This window comes from Pan paniscus, chromosome 6, assembly GCF_029289425.2.
Source record: "Pan paniscus chromosome 6, NHGRI_mPanPan1-v2.0_pri, whole genome shotgun sequence".
In the NCBI taxonomy this organism is placed as follows: Eukaryota; Metazoa; Chordata; class Mammalia; order Primates; family Hominidae; genus Pan; species Pan paniscus.
Window position 1 is genome coordinate 39,998,679 of NC_073255.2, and position 20,080 is coordinate 40,018,758.

General features: G+C 37.6%; 1 protein-coding gene across 1 annotated transcript in view; it reads right to left on the reverse strand.

Moving 5' to 3' along the window:
* Positions 1–10,742, reverse strand: part of LOC117980919 (probable C-mannosyltransferase DPY19L2) — a 117,957-nt gene extending 107,215 nt beyond the window's left edge. Inside the window, 5 exon segments of the mRNA XM_055115830.1 lie at positions 3,453–3,590; positions 5,848–5,935; positions 7,934–7,958; positions 10,156–10,392; positions 10,395–10,742. Coding sequence (XP_054971805.1) covers positions 3,453–3,590; positions 5,848–5,935; positions 7,934–7,958; positions 10,156–10,392; positions 10,395–10,476 — 570 coding nt within the window. The 5' untranslated portion in view covers positions 10,477–10,742.
* Positions 10,743–20,080: the final 9,338 nt, after the last annotated feature.

Genomic DNA, 20,080 nt, shown 5'->3' on the forward strand with positions numbered 1-20,080 from the left:
CTATTCCAGAATGCTCAGTTCTTTGTGCTTTCTGCAGGCAACGGTCCTTCTTGAAATTTTGCGTTGGTTGTCCTCTGACCTCAGTTTTCTGAAGGGTTCAAGAAAAGGTGTTATATCTTGCAGTTTCTTCAGCTGTTTTCCTTGTAGGAATGAGAGTGTCATCATTCCAGCTCTCTTCATCACCAAATTGACACCTGAAGCCTCCAGAAGCTAAATATATAAAGAATTAAGAGTTCTTTATATATTAGGTGTATTAGCCCTTTATCTGTGAGATATATTACAAATATTTTCTCCTGGCCAGGCATGGCGGCTCATGCCTGTAATCCCAGCACTTTGGGAGGCCGAGGCAGGAGGATCACTGGAGGCCAGGAGTTTGAGACCAGCCTGGCTAACATGGTGAAACCCCGTTTCTACTAAAAATATAAAAATTAGCCAGGCGTGGTGGTGCACATCTGTAATCCCAGCTATTTGGAGGCTGAGGCTGGAGAATCGCTTGAACCCAGCAGGCAGAGGCTGCAGGGAGCCGAGATCACACCACTGCACTTCAACCTGGGCAATGAAGTGAGACTCTGTCTCAAAACAAACAAAAAGAAACCAAACAAATATCTTCTCCCAGTTTGTCAACTGTCTTTTGATTTTGTTTATTTCTTTTCTTTTTTAAACTCTGCCCGGTTTTGCCTTTCCCATAGAAACCCCAATAAAAGCGATGGTCTAGGCTTTACCCTCAGTCCTGCTTCTGCCTGACCAAACTGTCTTTCTCCTGTGGCTCTGTGTGATGTGACTTGTCCTCTTCTCCAAGAAATTATTACTCATAAATTCTTCTTTAGCGGCACTGATCTATTTGTGTCATCACTCAGTCAACTGCATACATTAAGACCTAGGCACAGAACAACTCTGTTTCTATTTCTATAAAATAACCATACTGCAAACTAAACCATAATGCAAACTAAACCATAATGACAAAAAGAATATTAGTGGTTTCCTAGGGATGGGATGTGGGCAAAGAGAGACGAAGGAAGGAGGGATTACCAAGGAGCACAGGGAAACTTTGGGATGAGGCATATGCTCATCGTCTTGACTGGTGATGGTTTTGCAGGTGGGCCAAAACTAATCAAACTTTACACTTCATCTATATGACCAGCTATCATATGTCAATTATACCTCAATAAAGCTGTTTAAAAACATTTAGGGTATATCTACTGGAAAGTAAAACTGCTTTTAATTACAGACTATATCATCATGTGCATAGAAAAATCCAAAGGATTCTACAAAAAAGCTACTAGAACCACTGACTTCATCGAGATGCAGGTACAAAGTTAATATTCAAAATCAACTATATTTCTATTCAAAAGCAACAAAAAATGGAAAAATAAAAATTTTAAAATAATACCATTTATAATAAAAGAGTACTGGGGAAGACTGTACATTGAAAAAATACAAAACATTGCTGAGACAAATTAAAAATAATCAACAAAATGGAGATCTATACCATGATCATGGATTGGAAAATTCAATATTGTTAAGATGTCAATTCTTCCCAAATACATGTACAAATCCAACATAATCCCAATCAAAATCACAGCAGGTTTTTTTTGAGAAATTAATAAGCTGACCCTAATATTTAGATAGAAATGCAATTTTAAAAAGGAAAAAGTTGGAGAACTATCTACTTTCAAGATTTATTCTAAAGTTACAGTAATCAAGACAGTGTGGTATTGGCATAATTATAGATCAAGAGAATAACAGAGTCCAGAAACAGATTCACATATAATGTGGTCAACCAATTTTCAACGATTGTACCGAGACAATTAATTCAATGGGGGAAAAGACAGTTACCACAATGGAGCATTTTTTGGCATTCCGAAAATGTTTTGTAACTCAATTGTGGTGATGGATATATAGCTTCATACATTTGTCAAAACTCAGAGAATGGTACACTCAAAATTGGCACATTGTATTACATGTAAGTCATACCTCAAAAAAGCTGATTTGGTGACAAAGATTTATATATGTTGTTGATAGAAGAACAAATCCAAATGTTTATTAAACACGGAAATATATTTATCCCCATAAATAATAAGGGAAGAACAAATTTAAAAAAAAGCATATCACAGCCATCATAAGAGTAAAAATCACAGGGTCTGACAATTCAAAATCTAATAAGGATATGAGAAAATTCTAGACAGCAGTGTGAACTGCCACATTTGCTTCAGACAGCAATTTACCAATATCTGGTAAAGCTGAAAAAGCACACACTCTATAACAACAATTCCATTTCTAGGTATATATCCTAGACAAAATATTGCACATATACAGAAGAAAACCATACAAAAATGTACATTTTAGATTACATTGCTTGTAATCAAAAAATTGGAAATAATATATTAAGATGGGGAAATACATAAACTTTACAATTCATAAAACGGTTAAAATTAAAGAAATATATATATACAGTAAGTTCAAAAATACAATTTTGAAGAAAAAAATCCTACAGTGACACATTCAGTATGAGATCATTTATGTGGACTTAAAAGCATATAATAAAACAATCTCTGAAAACAGAGATTGGATGGATACACACACCAAATTTTAATAAAGGTATAAGTTGGACTAGGTGCAGAACAAAGGTGATTTTAACTGTATTTATAATATTTTAATTATTTTAAAATAGCTGATGCAAAAATGACAAAGATTAGCATTTATTTATTTTAGATGGTTGATCACACATATTTGAATATTATTTTCTAAGTCTGTAGTTTTAAGCATTTCAAAATCTAAAGAATAATAATTTTTAAAAGCTATAAAATATGAATAAAGGACTAGAAAGCAGTAACTTTTCATTAATATGCTGGATTCTGAGACAACTTTAAACTCAACAGTAGTATTTACTATGGTGTCAAATTTAGCATTTATCTTGAGTTCACAAACTGAGTTCACTAATTTTGTCTCCGTTTTTCAAATTTCTAGCATTTATAGACTACTATAACAACCATACTCTTTTAGGCTAAGTGTTGGAAAATAGTAATAGATTTCTGGCTGTGTGACTAAATAAATCTTACTTTACTAACGTAACTCCAAGATCACTATTCAAGCTCATCACTCTCACTGTCCCTTCACGTGGTCATCGTGCTCACCCATGAGGTGTCCAAAGCCAAAAGCCCATCCCTATTTAGAATTTTTTGGCTCCCATGACTCTCTTTTCCATTGCGCTTCTCTATTACCCTGGCCATTATTTACACACTAAGGTTCATTCTTTGAGTTCATGAGAGAACAGTTTCTGGGGTCTTTAAATTTTAAGAGAGGAACTTATGATATTCTACTCAACTATAAGGATACATACAATTAATAAACCTGAAACGTCCCCTCCCTTTCTTAACAAGATTGTGCTTACTATTTTTATCTGACAAAGAGGATCACTCTACAAATATTATTTGTCTCAAATTATGACTCACCTCTGGATAAAGATGGAAGCGTTTTACTGTATTAATTACAAGAGGATATTCAGTAAGCCTGTCATTCATAATCATCCACAGTCCTTCCAAAAATGAAGGTGCTTCAATGATGGTCTTGAAGTAGGAATAATAAAGTCCCTTTTTTTTAAAAAAAAAGGCACATATTGTCAATGTAATTAAAACTTTAAAATATTTATTTTTATCACTTCTTTAGAACTTTTTTTCTGAAAAAAAAGTTAATAATAAGACTTCTTAATCACTGCTCGCTATTTTGCATCCTTGGACTTTAAAAAGCACGTATTTTCAGGTGATCACTGTACTATTCTTTCACATTTTCTATAGGCTTTCAAACTAAAGAGTTGGAGGGATGGTCAAACAATTTAAAGAGTTTCTCTAATAATGTCTTAAAATGTGTAGACAGTGTATGTTTGATTTTCCCAAATCTGGTTTTATCCCCCACATTTGAGATGCTTGAAGGTTGACATCTGATTAATTCTATCATAAACAGGGATGCCTTCATGCCTCTGTACAACTTTGCATATAGAAAATTACTTTTTTTCCCATGCTCTTAGGAAATAAAATATAATGACCATAAGCATCACGGCAAGGAATCCAGTGCTTCTAGCTTAATTCATAGCTCCATCTAATCCTCTGTGCAAAGTGAAAGCTCAATGTCAATTGACTATTGTTGCTCACAAATGCTATGTACTAAAAAGCAGATTATTTTAGTGTCTTATACTTCAGCATATAAAATAAAGGCTTCATTGGGATAGTAAAAGTGCTGTTGAGTTAAAATTCATGGATTAACAACAGCATGTTGTGTCTTATTTCCCCAACAATTTCTTGCTTTCACTCCTAAAATCTAAAAGCAAAAAAGGGCCACATTGTTTAAAATGCATTCTCCCTAAAAAATGCTATATGCTATAATCATATCTGCCTCATCCAACACCAGTAACTACTAAATTACAGGTCTGTTTTAGCTCATGTCTGAAAGGCCATTACCTCATAGTTGATTGGCAAAATATGAATTCATAAAGAATTTTCCTTTCTGCTTAGGAGGATAACAAAGCAATACAACAATTAAAGGATATCTAATATGCAAAAGATTATATTTAGGGAAATATTAAATATATAAATAAGTTACTAATAACAGCTATTGTTTTGTGTTAAGTATTCTGCTATGTGTTGCCATTCATTATCTCCCTTCATTTTCCCTAAACCCCTCTAAGGTTGGCATTATTTCTATTGAGCAGACGAGATTACTGAGAATCTGAGAGGTGACCTGACTAGCCATCATACAATAAAGCACAGAACTGCTATTAGAATCCAGCGATCTGTCACCAAAGTCCAGACTCTGCCACAGTTACACTCTTTATTTAATAATATTTTATATTCTGTCTTTGGAAATACCTTTAAAATGTTCAAATGTCGTACATATGTTAATGTATCCAATGCTTTGAAACTTTATAGGGGCAATATAGGGATGAAAATTAAAAAGCAGTGACTAAGGGGCCTGGCATAGGCAAAATCATAGAGACAGAAAATAGAGCTGGGTGTGATTAGTGTTTAGTGGGTAGAGTTTCTGTTTGGGATAGCAAAAAGTTCCGGATGTGGACAGTGGTAATAGTTGCAAGACAACATAAATGTACTTAATCTCACTGAATTGTACGCTTAAAGGATAAACATTGAAATTTTTTATTACAAATTTAAATCTAAGTTTTACCATAATTTAAACAAAAAGCAATGGCTAGACTGAGGAGAGCCAGTTTCAATGCTTCACTAGGCCCCCGACCAGCTGTGAGCAGATCTGGAAGATGGATGGTTGTGGTGTCTTCTAAATGTAAAATTGCGCAATTTTGGCATTCGCTATCCCACTTACTCCTCACAATAATTATGTGAGATATGTACGGCAGAAAACTCCATTTTAAAGATTAAGTATTGAAAAACAGAAAATTATTTAAAAATTATATCAAAAGTTATCTCTTAGAAGAGATTATCTTGAAATCAAAAGAGAGCCAAATAATAATCGTCATCATTAAAAGGCCCAGGTAAAACATGGGATCTCCTAACCGTAGCCTAAGAGAAAGCAATTTCTGATAACATCTCATTTCATTCCCCTTTATCACTTCTTCAGTGCTTTCTTTGTCCTCCTTCCTCAGCTATTATAATTCATCTTTATTATCTTAAAAAGAAGTCTGCATTAGGAAAGGGCGAGAGATAATGAAGTAACAGAAAAATAATCTCAAACACTTTACTATTTAAATAATAAACCTGGGTTATAGCTTATGAAACAGTGCAATTCACCAAAAGTTCATTTCAATTCCTAATACATTTCTACCTCATAGTCTCGCTATTCTTAAACCACAAATTAATTCGTCAGAAGAAGAAATCTAACCATTTCAGTGCGAAAAGTCATCTCCCGTTCCAAAGATGAGAGGTGAGAGAAATGACGATCATTTTCAAAAAGTGTTACTAAATGTAACCTAGAAAAAAATGAAGTATCATATTACAATAAGAACAAGTTTCAAAACTAACAGTAAAATAAGCAATAAGAAAGCCATAAAAAAGAAAACAATAAATTGTTATAATATTAATTTTATAATTTGCCTACTAACTTGTATATTTTTAGGCATTTATAATCCAGTATGGCACACACCTGAAATTCCTTAACTCAGTGGTTTTTAAGCTTAATTGTGGCCGGGTGCGTTGGCTCATGCCTGTAATTCCAGCACTTTGGGAGCCCGAGCCCGAGGCGGGCAGATCACTTGAGGTGAGGAGTTCGAGACCAGCCTTGCCAACATGGTGAAACCCTGTCTCTACTAAAAACACAAAAATTAGCCAGCCATGGTAGTGCATGTCTGTAATCCTGGCTGCTAGGGAGGCTGAGGCAGAAGAATTTCTTGAACCCAGGAGGTGGAGGTTGCAGTGAGCAGAGATCATGCCACTGCACTCCAGCCTGGGAGTCAGATAGAGGACTCTATCTCAAAAAAACAAACAAACAAAAAAAAACCTTAATTGTATATCTAAAATTCTTGTGGCTTTTTTCACCCTTCCTTCTATCCCAGGCCTCTAAATCAGAACAGAGGCAGGTTAGTGTTTGTTTTTTAAGTTTCAAGTGATTCTAATGTACCAGCCTTGGGAAATACCTCCGTAACTGTTGAAAAGGGTTCAGAATATAATTTTAAATAAAATTACCTTAGATCAAAGCAGACTTACAATAAGTATAATATCACATAAGGGATCAACTTTCAAGTGCCAAAGAATACAGGTGTGTACTTGAAGACCTTTTAGTAGTGAAACTCAACAGCTGTCGGCAGTGAAGAAAGGAGCATATGTGATAAACAAAATTAGCTGTGGCCAACAATTATGCTATAGCTAACTTATGTAGTCAGTACTTTCCAGTGAAGTTGAAAATAAAGCAAAGTTCCATATATTAACCCTGTTTTCCACTAACCCTTCTTTACATGTAGGCCATATGCCAGGTTACCAAAAACTGCAGGAATATTCCCTACCATTGCAGCCTCAGTTCTAACATCAAAAGCTCCCTGCAGACTAAATGTCTAGAGCAGCACTGTGTCAACAGAACATAGGAGCAGATCTCATACCTTCCAAGGGTAGAAATCGCTGAGCACAGGTAAAAATAAAATATTCCAGAGGGAAATACTATTTTACAAATTTTTATAAACACTTTTGTAAAATAATGTACACAGACTTGCACACTGAAAGACTCAGAGCCATTTAACCATATAACCACTGCAGAATCTTTATCTTCTTTTTTACCTGATTTCCAATTGGCAGGTGTTACTAAAACTTTATCACCAAAGTTATTTCACTGGCTGAGTGTGGTGGCTCATGCCTATAATCCCAACACTTTGGGAGGCCGAGGCAGGTGGATCATTTGAGGCCAGGAGTTTGACACCAGCCTGGCCAACATGGTGAAACCTTGTCTCCACCAAAAATACAACAAATTGGCTGGGTGTGGTGGTGCACACCTGTAATCCCAGCTACTTGGAAGGCTGAGGCACGAGGATCACTTGTGCCTGTGAGGCAGAGGTTGCAGTGAGTCAAGATCACGCCACTGCACTCCAGCCTGGGAGACAGAGCAAGACTCTGTCTCAGAAAAAAAAAAAAAAAGTTATTTCACTAGCAACATATAATTACCATAAAATAAAGGAAGGTTTTAAATGAACTACACATGCAAAATACACTAGAAAAGCCAGATATTTAAAGAAACGTGTGGTGAATTATTTGGTAAAGCAAAAATATTTTCATTCGTAAGTTACTATTCCCCTAATGCATCTATTTTGTAAATGCTGTTTCACATATGAGGTTTGTAAAAAAGCAAAATACATGTATAAATTGGTCCACATAAAGATGTTCTACAAATATAGCCAGAAGTTATTGTTTTACTGTATGCAAAGAGTGATGGCGATTTTTAATTCAAATGTTTTTAAATATTTCAAACTGAAACTAAATCTTACCAATGTAGAATTGCCACAAAGACGGCTGGAATAAAGAAAAAAAGGAAAGTTATTAATAGCTGCTTTATTATAAAATACCATTAAAACAAGTATTTCAAATGTATTATTTTACATGTCTAGGAAGATAGCACACAAAGCAAGACAGCCAGCTAATCCTGTCTCTATGAGCATAGGAAAAAATCCAGGACACAAAGCAAATTCTGAACAGAGCTTACCTCTCTGCAGCAGGGCTCAACAAGTAAAGGGAGAAACTTGAGAGGGTTTTTTTACTTCAGGTAATTGGTAAGAGTGATGGAATTATGGAAGATTGTGACCTTTTTTGTTTTTTTTCAGTATTATTTTCTATTCCTTTATATGAAATTTTTAAAAGAAGTAAGTATATACAGTATGCTTCAGCTAGTTCTAACCAAGAGGAGCCACTCTAGATCAGTTTCTCTACCATTCATCAGAAGATGATTAAACGCAGGAAATCACTTCCTCAGCAGCACATCTAAAAGCCCCAATGTGCAGCTCAACCCTTGATGAATTGCAAGCTCTTTGCAAGAGCCCAGACCTAGGAGCTACTAGATGGCCTAGGAGACTAGTCTGGAGTCACCTGGGCCAACGCCCCATGTATACATAAGACTTCACCTGGGAGCTGGGAGACACTCCTCTGGGTATGGAGCTTTTACAGGAGCTGCAAACGCAGCCTGTGTCCCTGTTTGGTTGGGGAATTGCTTGTTTTCAATTCCCCTGGAGAGAGAAGAGTGGGGAATAGAACAAGTTAAAACACCACAAACTTTGCTGTTCTTATAGAGGTTCAGCAGCTTTTCTTGAATTAATGCCCTTTAGATTGTTGTAAACCTTTGGTTAATTTCCAAAGTTTTGAAGAAAATGATTTTGATAATTTTCCAAGTATTTTCATTGTCGTCATGGAGGAGTGCATTTCCTTGGCTATTCCAGAAGTCCTACCTCCCTTCTGAGATTTTATAATGGTATTTCTTATGGTTATCCCAAATATACTTGGCAAGTCATCTTATAAACCACCAATAATAGCCTCTTAAAAATTCAAAAATTACTTCACTTGGCTAACAAAATAAATGCAAATTAATTCAATAATTATTGAAGAAATTAAATTTTTAAAAATTAAAAAATTGCAATGTTGAAATTCTCAACCATGCTTACCCAGATCTTTTCCTATATTACTAACTGTCCTGGGCTTATCTTAAACACTTCTCGGAAGATTTACTTGTTTTATACCAGGATAAGCAAAGTATGGCCCATGGTGTATTTTTGGACTGTCTGCAAGCACGGTTGCTATAATTTTTAAAAGGCTGAAAACTTTAAATGGTTGTAAAGATGCTCATTAACTGTTTATTAGGCTTCATTAATTTTAAAATATACAGAGACTATCCTGTTCAACTATATTTGTATCCTATTTCTAATTCTCCTAACAATTATATACACTGGCAAAAACTCTTCAGATGATATATAAGGAAAAGGTCAAATATAGTACCAAATTCATCCAGCTTTCCAAAGATGCTCAAAATCTTTCTGTGTCTCTCACTCCCTCCCTTAACCCACATACCACATCTGAAAAAAATGATATGGTGTAACGATGCCAGTATTCTAAATGCTTGAAGGGCTTATCACATGCCCTTTCCAAGCTGTGACAGAAGCATGTCCCCCGGACCCCGGCATCCTATCAATCTCACCTCTGAAGGTGACCCAGCCTCATACTTCACTGAAACAAAGACCATTAGACGCCAGCACTCCCAACTTCTTTTATCTCCACTTTAACATTTCTCCATATAGTAATTCTTGCTTTTCTACTCCCTGCCATCTCAGAAAAGGAATTCTCTCTCCTCTTTTCCACAGTTAGCTTCTCAAATTTGTGCCTTTAACTCTACCCCTCCAAATAGTCCAAGACTTGCTCCACTAATTATTTCCTCTCTTGGAATCTTAATCTCATCCTCTTCCCTTGATCCTTCCCCTCAGCCTTTAAAACTCCTAGACCTTAAAACACTCTCTGCGATCTGACAGCCCTTCAAACCAATATACTCCCTATCTCTCTCTCTCCCCTGGTTCAATGACAAGATTTTTGGCCAACTTCTTTCTACTCGGACCTTGCTATTATTTCCTACTAGGCACCCACAAACCCTTGCTTGTTAAACTGATCTCCTTCAAGACTCAAGAAAAGCGCTATGCGGCTCCCTCCTAGGGCTCTCCTGCCCTCTCCTTACCGATGCTGAGAGTGGTTCTGCTGGGGAACCACCGCGCCTGCAGTTCGTGCACCTCTTCCCGGAGCTGCGCCAGGGAATTACGGACGAACTGGAAGGGGTCGAGAAGGGTCTTGGCCACCACCTTTAGCTCCAAGCCTTTTCGCTTTTTCAGATTTGGGATCCTCCCCGGGGAGGACCTCCTGGCGCCCCCTGGCAGTTTCCCGCCGCCTAGGGCCGACTTTTCCACCTCCCGCTCCCGGCGGGGGAGGCCCCGCACGGCCGCTTAGACGGGCTGGGGCGGGAAGATTGCAGCGGCTTTGGGTTTACTCCTTGTTTCTTCATAATCCCTAGTGGAGCTGGGTCAATTTCAGGCACAGCCCATCCGAGTCAGGCGAGGTCCAGAAAGGCCTGACTCGCCCGGCAGCCTCAACGGACTTGTCCCCGCAGCCGTTGACGAGCCGTTGACGAGCGGACCTCCCGGTCGTCATGGCGACTGTGAAATGTAGGGTGGGGCGCATGCGTTCGAAGCCATTCGCGCGGGCAGTCCCTGCGTGTCCCCCCACGTGCTCCCCAGCGCGCGCAGCACCCCGCCTCTGCGCTTCCCCCAGCGTGCAGCTTCCGGTGAGGGCAGCCCCACGCACAGCCCCCCACACCCTCCCCAGGGCCTGCAGCCTTCGGTGCGCGCAGTCCCCAAGCCCACATGCGCAGTTCTCACCTTGCGCGCAGGCCCACGTACAGCCCCCGACACGCTCCCAGCCCCACTGGCGCAGAACCCATCACCGCTTGCCCTTCACGCGCTTCAATGGGAGTGCAGCTCCCACCCCGAGCGCGCAGCTCCACGCAGCCTCTCCACACTCTCCCCAGCGCTTGCAGCACCCCCAGTGCGCACAGCTCTGCCAGTAGCTTCCCGGCGCGCCGCCCCTGCACTGCTTCGGGCCATAACCTTGCTGGCGACTAAGTCTGAAGAACTTCCCGTGGTTTCATTCTTTTCTTCGGGTTTAGTCTTAGCTCTGACATTTTAACCAAAAGGTTACACGTTAATTAACGAGGTATTAAAGGGGAAGATCTCAGCTGAAAGAAATGACTGTAGAAGTGTGTCAGGGAAGCCAGCGGAACCGCTGGCCCGCCGGTGGTGCGCCCGGTATTAGGAACGTCTCTACGATCGCTGAGGTATCGGACAGTCAGTGCCCGTTGCCACCGCGGAGGGAACGGGCCGAGACTGCGGGCAACACGTGGCAGAGCCGGCGTGAGTCCGGTGGGTCTGATCCCAGAGCCTCAGGTTGACGCCACTTCCTTGGCACGGAACAGCGTTTACTGAATCTTAGAGCAAAATGCTTTTCCAATGAGGTTCCTCAGAAGTCATAGGCCCTAGGAGCGGTGTGCTCAAGCGCTTTCAGCACCAGCCAGGACCAACTAAGAGGGGAGCGCTTACCTCCCAGTCACCGCGCAGCCCTACAAGAGGCCAAAGCGGCTGGCACAGATGCACTGGGGCCACTGACATTTTCCATGTCCTCTGTCACGGGCCACATGCTGGAGCCCACACCGCTTCACTTGCCATCTGTTTGATGATGGATCAAATTGAACTCCCATATCCTAACTGACCAGTCTAAAGCATGGCTCATTGTGGCCAGGTTAATTTTTCCTGATGCAACACAGCACAAAAATGTTCGTGGCCCACAAATCAAGTCCTAGGCTTGCTCACCAATGCCTTCAATATTTGCCTAATATACCTTTTCAACTTTAATTTCCCACTTCCTCGGGCACAAGATCTTCCATCTCAGTCATTTCAGGTGAAGTCCACAGCCTGAGACATCATAACTGCTGAATTCCTTTATTCATGTGGAAAAGCCATCCCTTGGCTTTTACATCCTTTTCTCCCTGCCCATCTGAATGCTGTCACCTTCCAAGCCCCAGCCCATTTCTCCAGCCCATATTAATTATGCTTTTTCTGAAGGTCTAGAGCACTTAACTGACAGTACTATTTATCTTGTCACTCAGTTAAATTCAGTAAGTGCTACTACTGCTCATTTTTGTTTTCGGAGATTTTTTTCAAGGAGCATTTCTACATTCCTGGCATTGTGTTTGGTGCTCAAAATGTTTTCTCACTTAATTCATGCAATAACTGTATGCAAATTTTAAATCAAGCATCAGGATGTAGTTATTTGCCCAAGTTTTAACAGCTAATAAATTCTATCTGTCTAATATTGCATTTAAAATACAAAGTATTTACTGTGGTTGATGAGAATATATTCTTGAATGGCTAGGCAAACTCAAAATAAAGCACCTTATTTTAAAATATGACTGTTTTAATGTTTTTTGGAACAATAAGTGAAGTGGAGCTATTGTTTTTCTTTTTGGTCAGTTTGTTTTTTCTGGAGTTTCCAATTGCCTTTTGCATCACTTGGTGTCCTGGTGGGATACAAAATGCTCTTACCCATGGTCTAGCCCATGAAAGTACAAATCTGGTCATTTTTATCATTTAAAAAATTAATCTTTTTATAAGAATGTTCATTGTGCTATTATTTATATCGTTAAAAAATAGAAGTGGCCTCAGTATCAAACACTAAGTTATGAAACATTCATATAGTGAAGCATTACAGCCACTAAAGTCATTTTGCATGGATATTTAATAATATAGGAAAATAGTCATGATATAGTGTTAAAGGAAAAAAGAAGCAGGATATATTTTATGATTCATATGTTTAGTAAACACATAAAATTAACTGTGTGCCATGTGCTGCTCTAAATCTTTTACACAGGGGACTCATATAGGAAGATTACCAATGTATGACCTTGAGCTGGTAATTTAGCCACTCTAGGATTAATTTCCTCATCTGAAAAATGAAGACAGTTATATTTGTCTTACTGATGGTATGATTGAATGAATTAATGCTTGTAAAGCATCAAAAACACACCACATGCTTAAACAAATGTTCCTTTATTATATTCTAGACCGGCCATCCTATAGTGCACTTGTGAGTATTTTTAGGTTGGTGCAAAAGTAATTGCTATTTTTGCCAATACTTCCAATTAATATTTTGCTCGCTTGGTTTCTTTGTCATCAAGTGATATGTTAGTAATTATTAAACAGTAATACATGTTTTAGGTTCATTAGTTAACTGAGAGATAGTTGCCTAAATCATTATGTGTCTACTCCTACTAAGGAGAGGAGTAGATTTGTGTATAAGAGGGAAATCATGACACTTAGTTTTATGTGCAGTTGAATAGAATCATGGATGTTTTCATGTTTTTACAGCTTCTGTAACAGTGGTCACTTATTTTGACCTCATTATTTTGAATGGTTATTTGAGTCACATTTTAGCTGTATACTAACTAATGACAATAACTTAAAGCAGTTAGGTTGATAATTTAATCTATGATTAATTGACAATTAAAATAGCACATTATAATTAGATAAGATGCAATATATTCTTGCATTATCTTATCATCTTTGAAACAGAGATGCCTCATGATTTATATATATGTTTTTATATATATGTTTTTATTATACTTTAAGTTCTAGGGTACATGTGCACAACGTGCAGGTTTGTTACATATGTATACATGTGCCATGTTGGTGTGCTGCACCCATTAACTCATCATTTACATTAGGTATATCTCCTAATGCTATCCCTCCCCCCTCCCCCCACCTCACGACAGGCCCCAGTGTGTGATGTTCCCCTTCCTGTGTCCAGGTGTTCTCATTGTTCAATTCCCACCTGTGAGTGAGAACATGCGGTGTTTGATTTTTTGTCCTTGTGATAGTTTGCTGAGAATGCTGGTTTCCAGCTTCATCCATGTCCCTACAAAGGACATGAACTCATCATTTTTTATGGCTGCAGAGTATTCCATGGTGTATATGTGCCACATTTTCTTAATCCAGTCTATCATTGTTGGACACTTGGGTTGGTTCCAAGTCTTTGCTATTGTGAATAATGCCGCAATAAACATATGTGTGCATGTGTCTTTATAGCAGCATGATTTATAATCCTTTGGGTATATACCTAGTAATGGGATGGCTGGGTCAAATGGTATTTCTACTTCTAGATCCCTGAGGAATCGCCACACTGTCTTCCACAATGGTTGAACTAGTTTACAGTCCCACCAACAGTGTAAAAGTGTTCCTATTTCTCCACATCCTCTCCAGCACCTGTTGTTTCCTGACTTTTTAATGATCTCCATTCTAACTGGTGTGAGATGGTATCTCATTGTGGTTTTGATTTGCATTTCTCTAATGGCCAGGGATGATGAGCATTTTTTCATGTGTCTGTTGGCTGCAAATGATTTAGCTTTTTTTTTTTTTTTTTCCTCAAGATAGGGTCTCACTGTCACACAGGCTAAAGTGTGATGGTGCTCACTGAAACCTTGAACTCCTGGGCTCAAGGGATCCTCCTGCCTCAGCCTCCTGAGTAGCAAGGACTACAGGTGCAGGCCACCACACACAGCTAATTTGTTTATTTTTGTAGAGATGGGGTATCACTATGTTGCCCAGGCTGGTCTAAAACTCCTAGCCTCAAGCATTCCTGCCGCCTCTGCCTCCCAAAGTATTGGGATTACAGGTATGAGCCACTGCACCTGGCTGCAAATTATCTGTCTTACATAGAAATCTCTAATCCGGTTATGGATATCTAAAACTTGCCTCAGTTTTTCCTTTGTCTTTTAGTAAAACAATTGGGAATTTTAAAAAATGCAATTAAACTATGTAACCAGCAGATGGCAATAATGATCTGTAAATCAAAATTTCAAAACTTAGTTACTTATTAAATTCATTCTTTAAAAAAAATCACTGTTCTTATAATAAATCCATTTACTAAATATGAAATGTAGGAAAATTCCAAATGTAACCCCACATAAAAATTACATTGCATATTTCATATGTCAAAATAATTAACATATTCATCATGGCCAAGATTTAGTTTTCCAAATAATAATGACTTTGTTTTAATTGATTCGAATAATTTATTAGATTTAAAGTTTTAACTTTGCACAAATACATAGATATAATTTAAGTGGATAGTTAAGTTCCATCTTAGCCTCCAGGCTAGATAGAGGTGGTTTAGCGAAGACCATTTTGAAAACATTACAAACTTTTCCGGTTATAATTTCGTAATTTAAAATATGAATTTCACTTCAATTGAAACTTTCTGCATAAAAGATTGGTTTTTACTTGTGCTGTCTCATAATTTCTTATGCATTAAGATACTTTTCCCCCTTTGTACCGTGCAAGGAGTTGGAATTGGCACCAAAGTATTAGTCTCTACTTTATCAGCATTAGTTATTCCCAAAGATGGTGGCAAAATTCTTAGGATCTCATAGTTATTTTATTTAGTAATTTTATTTATTTTCATTATACCTTTCTAAGACTTTTTCTACAAATTCAAACATGAAATACATCCTTTGTTTAATTTTGTAGCTCCATTTTTGCCTTCAAAAATAGGATAGCCATAGGTATGTTCTTCTTGGAGCTTACTTATTTTCTAGGTAATTTCAAATTGGTCTGCTTATAAATGTTAAAAGATCCTTTCAAATTCTTCTTCAGCAAGTTGCCTCCACTAAAAAAAAAAGTGTCTTTGGACATGTGTATTTTATAAAACAACTGCTTCAGTCTAAAACCTTTCTTGGATTTACATATCTTGGATTGACTCATTTTTAAATAGCATATTTGCTGCTGTCGAATTACTTTACAGAGCCTCTTTAAATTCATATTGGATGCAGGTCTTCATCAAGGAGAAAGTGGAAAGACACCAACTTGCCGTGAAGCATACAGCAAGTTTAGATGTAAATGCATCTGTAAGTGATACTTTGCATAATGCTGTCTTTTGGACTATGGGAGAAAGGCATCTGTAATAACAAGTTGGAATTTCCAAGAGTTCCAATCTATTTTCTGTGTCCATGAGGGGGCTATCCACTCCCCACTCCTAACCCCCCAAAAAAACCCCAAAACCAAAAAACTAGAGCTCTGTAAGCCACCCATGCCCCGGTCGTGTAGTGCTCCAGGCCTATGTCAGATACGACATACCTTATAAACAACTCCAGGCCTTTATCAGATAAGACATGCCTTATAAAGGCGTGTCTTATTCAAAGGGAGGGAGGTGATCCATAAATTAACTGGGAGATTCTTTCAGCTCCAAGTAGAGAGACTGCACAATTCAATAGTATATGCACATTCATTTGAACCAGATTGGTACTCAGTTATCACTGTTAAATGACTTAACCAGCATATACACAACTATACTTATATACATGTACCACATCCCCAAATCTACAAAATCCATTTTTCCCTGGGTTTGATGGTAATATACCATGTACAAACTCCATCATATTGAGATTATTTTTATTTACCACCAAAGTAACTAATATAAGAATTACTACATTCAATATTAATAAGCAAAAGCCTCTACTATATTAGTCCATTTTCCCCATTTAGTAAAAAAAAAAAGTGCAGCTTGCTGCCAGTGCTCATTTAATTTTACATAAACACTTTATTTGAGGCTGAAGCAAATCTGACTGATTTTCAACATGAAAATAAAATATAAAAACTGTTCTTAGAGTTATTTATAAACAGAATTTGTCTCTAATCCTAATGTAACAGAAATGTAGATGATGATGTTACAGTAGGATTAGAGATGAATATTTTTGGGGCAAACAGGAAATGATTTAAAGAATGAGTTTCAGAATATTTATGGGCAGATTAAATGCAAAACATAGTAAAAGTGCCAATGATACATAATGAATCTGTGTGCCGTATTTTACATAATATAATATTTTAGGTTGATTTAAGATGGAACTTTGATTATAATATAGAGTTGAAGATATATCACTAGACTAGGCCCAGTATGCTTTGGCCAATTTACTTTGTTTCTCTAGTTCTGATTTCCTCAACTATAAAATACTTTGGATGACATGGCCTAAATAAGGTCTTTTAAACTTACTTGATTCTAGTTGGTATTTGTACAAATATTTAGGTAGATGCACCTGCTAAGTCATACAGTGGCCTGTACTAAGATCTCTTTTTACCACTTTTTTCCTTCCCTCCTCCTCTGCCTCCAGCTATGTGTTCAGACTCCACCCTGAGGGTCTTACTCTGCAATCTATCCCACAGTTTGTCCTCTAGTACCTACACTTGTCATTGCCCACCCAGAGGGCTGAGCTCATCTGTCTCTCATCTCTTCGGCCCAGCCCCAACCTGGCCTCCCCCTTATCCCTGAACTTTATTCCTCTGATTCCTTCTCACCTGCACTGCCCAGTCTCTAAGTAGGGTGGGCCTCCTTGTTCCTGTTTTCTAATTACTTCTATCTACTAGTAGCCTAAATGGCAACTAGAGAATAAGGAGGAGAGTGAGACAGCCCTAAATAAATAATAAGTGTTTATATCAAGACCACCAGACTTGTTGGGGGCAGCAGAGCTCTGCTTTCGCATAAGTATGGACCCATCCCCTAAAGATAAATATGAAACTTTAAAATGCTCTCATCTTTGGTACCATCCATTGAAACCCTTTTCGAGATACTTATTAGTGACAATTTATAATCCATTAGTAGAAAAACCATCGAGTTTTGCAGCTTTCATATTTCTTAATTAAGGCTGTATACCTGGGTTCAAAAAAAGCAAGGTAGACTTTTTTTAAAAAAAATTAAAATTTGGAAATATTTAAAGGGCTAGTGCAGTGTCTTAGTTATAAGTGTTAACAGAATTTAAATCTTCACTATTCCTAAAAGAAACCCCATACCTTCTTGCAGTCATTTCTATTCCTCCCTCCTTCCAGCCTCTGGCATGCACTAATCTATTTTCCATCTCTATGGATATTTCTATGCTGGACATTTCACATGCATGGGATCATATAACATGTAATCCTTTTTGACCAGCTTCTTTCTCTTAGCATCCTGTTTTCAAGGTTCATCCATGCTGTAACATTTATCGTACTTCATTTTTTATAGCTGAATAATCTTCCATTATATGGATATGCCACATTTTATTTATCCATTTGTCAGTTGATGGGCATTTGGGTTGTCTCCACTTTTTGCCTATCATGAATGATGCTGCTATGTACATTCATGTACGGGTTTTGGTGTGGACATCTCTCTTCATTTTTCCTGGGTGTACACCTAGGAGTGGAATTGCTGGGTCATATAGTAAGTAACCTTTTTTTTATCCTTTTCACGAATGGCCAGACTACATCATTTTATATTCTTACCGACAATATATAAGGGTTCCAATTTCTCCACATCCTTGCCAACTTGTTATTGTAATTATAATTATAGCCATCGCGGTGGTTATTAAGCGGTATCTCATTGTTGTTGTTGTTTTACTAAGAGGCTATTTTTAGAGCAGTTTTAGGTTTACAGAACAATCGAGTAGAAAATCTAGAAGTCCCGTATATCCCCTCTCCCCCACACTGGCAGTCTCCCCTATTATTAAACTACTGCATTATTGTAGTGCATTAGTTACAATTGATGAACCAATATTGGTGCATTATTGACCAAAAAGTCCATAGTTTACATTATAGCTTACTCTGAGTTGCACAGTAGTATGAGTTTTGACAAATGCATGATTTCATGTATCTACTACTACAGTAGCATCACAGGTTATTTCACTGGCCTAAGTATCACCTGTGCGCCATCCCTTCATTTCTCCCTCTTTCCCCCCAAACCGTGGAAACCACCAATCTTTTTACCATCTCTGTAATTTTGCCTTTTCCAGGCAAAATTTTGCCTTTTCTAATTATTTTTGTCATATAATTAGAACCGCCCAGTGTATAGCTCATTTTTCACTAGCAATATGTATTTGAGATTCCTCCAAGTCTTTTCACAGCTTGATAGTGCATTTCTTTTTATTGCTGAAAAATATTCCATTGTATGGATAATGGATGTACCACAGACTGTTCATCCATTACCTATTGAAGGACATCTTAGTTCTAAGTTTTGGCAATTATGAAAAAAGCTGCTGTCAACAGTCATGTGCAGATTTTTAAGTGGACATAAAATTTTAACTCACTTGGGTACATACCCGGGAACATACTTGCTAGATCATATGATAAGACTATGTTAGTTTTGAAAGGAATTGACAAACTATCTTTTTAAATGACTGTACCACTTTGCATTCCACCAGCAATGAATGAGAGTTCCTATTGCTCCACATCCTCACCAGCATTAGCATTGCTAGTGTTTTGAATTTTAGCTCTTCTAATAGATATGTAGTTGTAGCTCATGTTTTAATTTGCAACTCCCTAATCACGTGATGTTGAGCATCTTTTCATATGCTTATTTGCCATCTGTATATCTTTAAGTATCTGTTCAGAGAGCTCCTTTGCCCATAATTTGTCTTTTCCTTACTGTTGAGTTTTAAGAGCTCTTTGTATATTTGAAATACGAATCCTTTATCAGATATGTTTTTGCAAATATTTACTCCCAGAGTGTGGCTAGTCATTTTATTCTCTTAACAATGTTTTTCCAGAAGTTTTTAATTTTCATGCAGTCCATCATGTTAATTTTTTTGTTAATGGATTGTACTTTTGGTGTTGTACCTAAAAAACCAAACTACCTAGATTTTCTCCTGTTACTTTCTACAAGTTTTATAGTTTTGCATTTTGTATTTAAGTCTATGATCCATTTAAGTTAATTTTTGCAAAAGATTTAAAGTCTGTGTTTAGACTTATTATTTTGCATGTGGATATTCAGTTGTTCTAGTACCATTTGTTGAAAAGATTATTATTTCTCCACTGAATTGCCTTTGTTCCCTTGTCAAAGATCATTTAACCATATTTATGTGGGCCTAGTTCTGGGCTCTCTGTTCCATTTATCTAATTGTCTGTTCTCTTGCCAATAGTACACTCTTTATTACTATAGTTCTGTAGTAAGTTTTGAAGTTGGGTAGTGTAAGTCCTCTGACTGCTTATCTTAATACTGTGTTGGCTATTTTGGGTCTTTTGCCTTTAAATAAACTTTAGAAT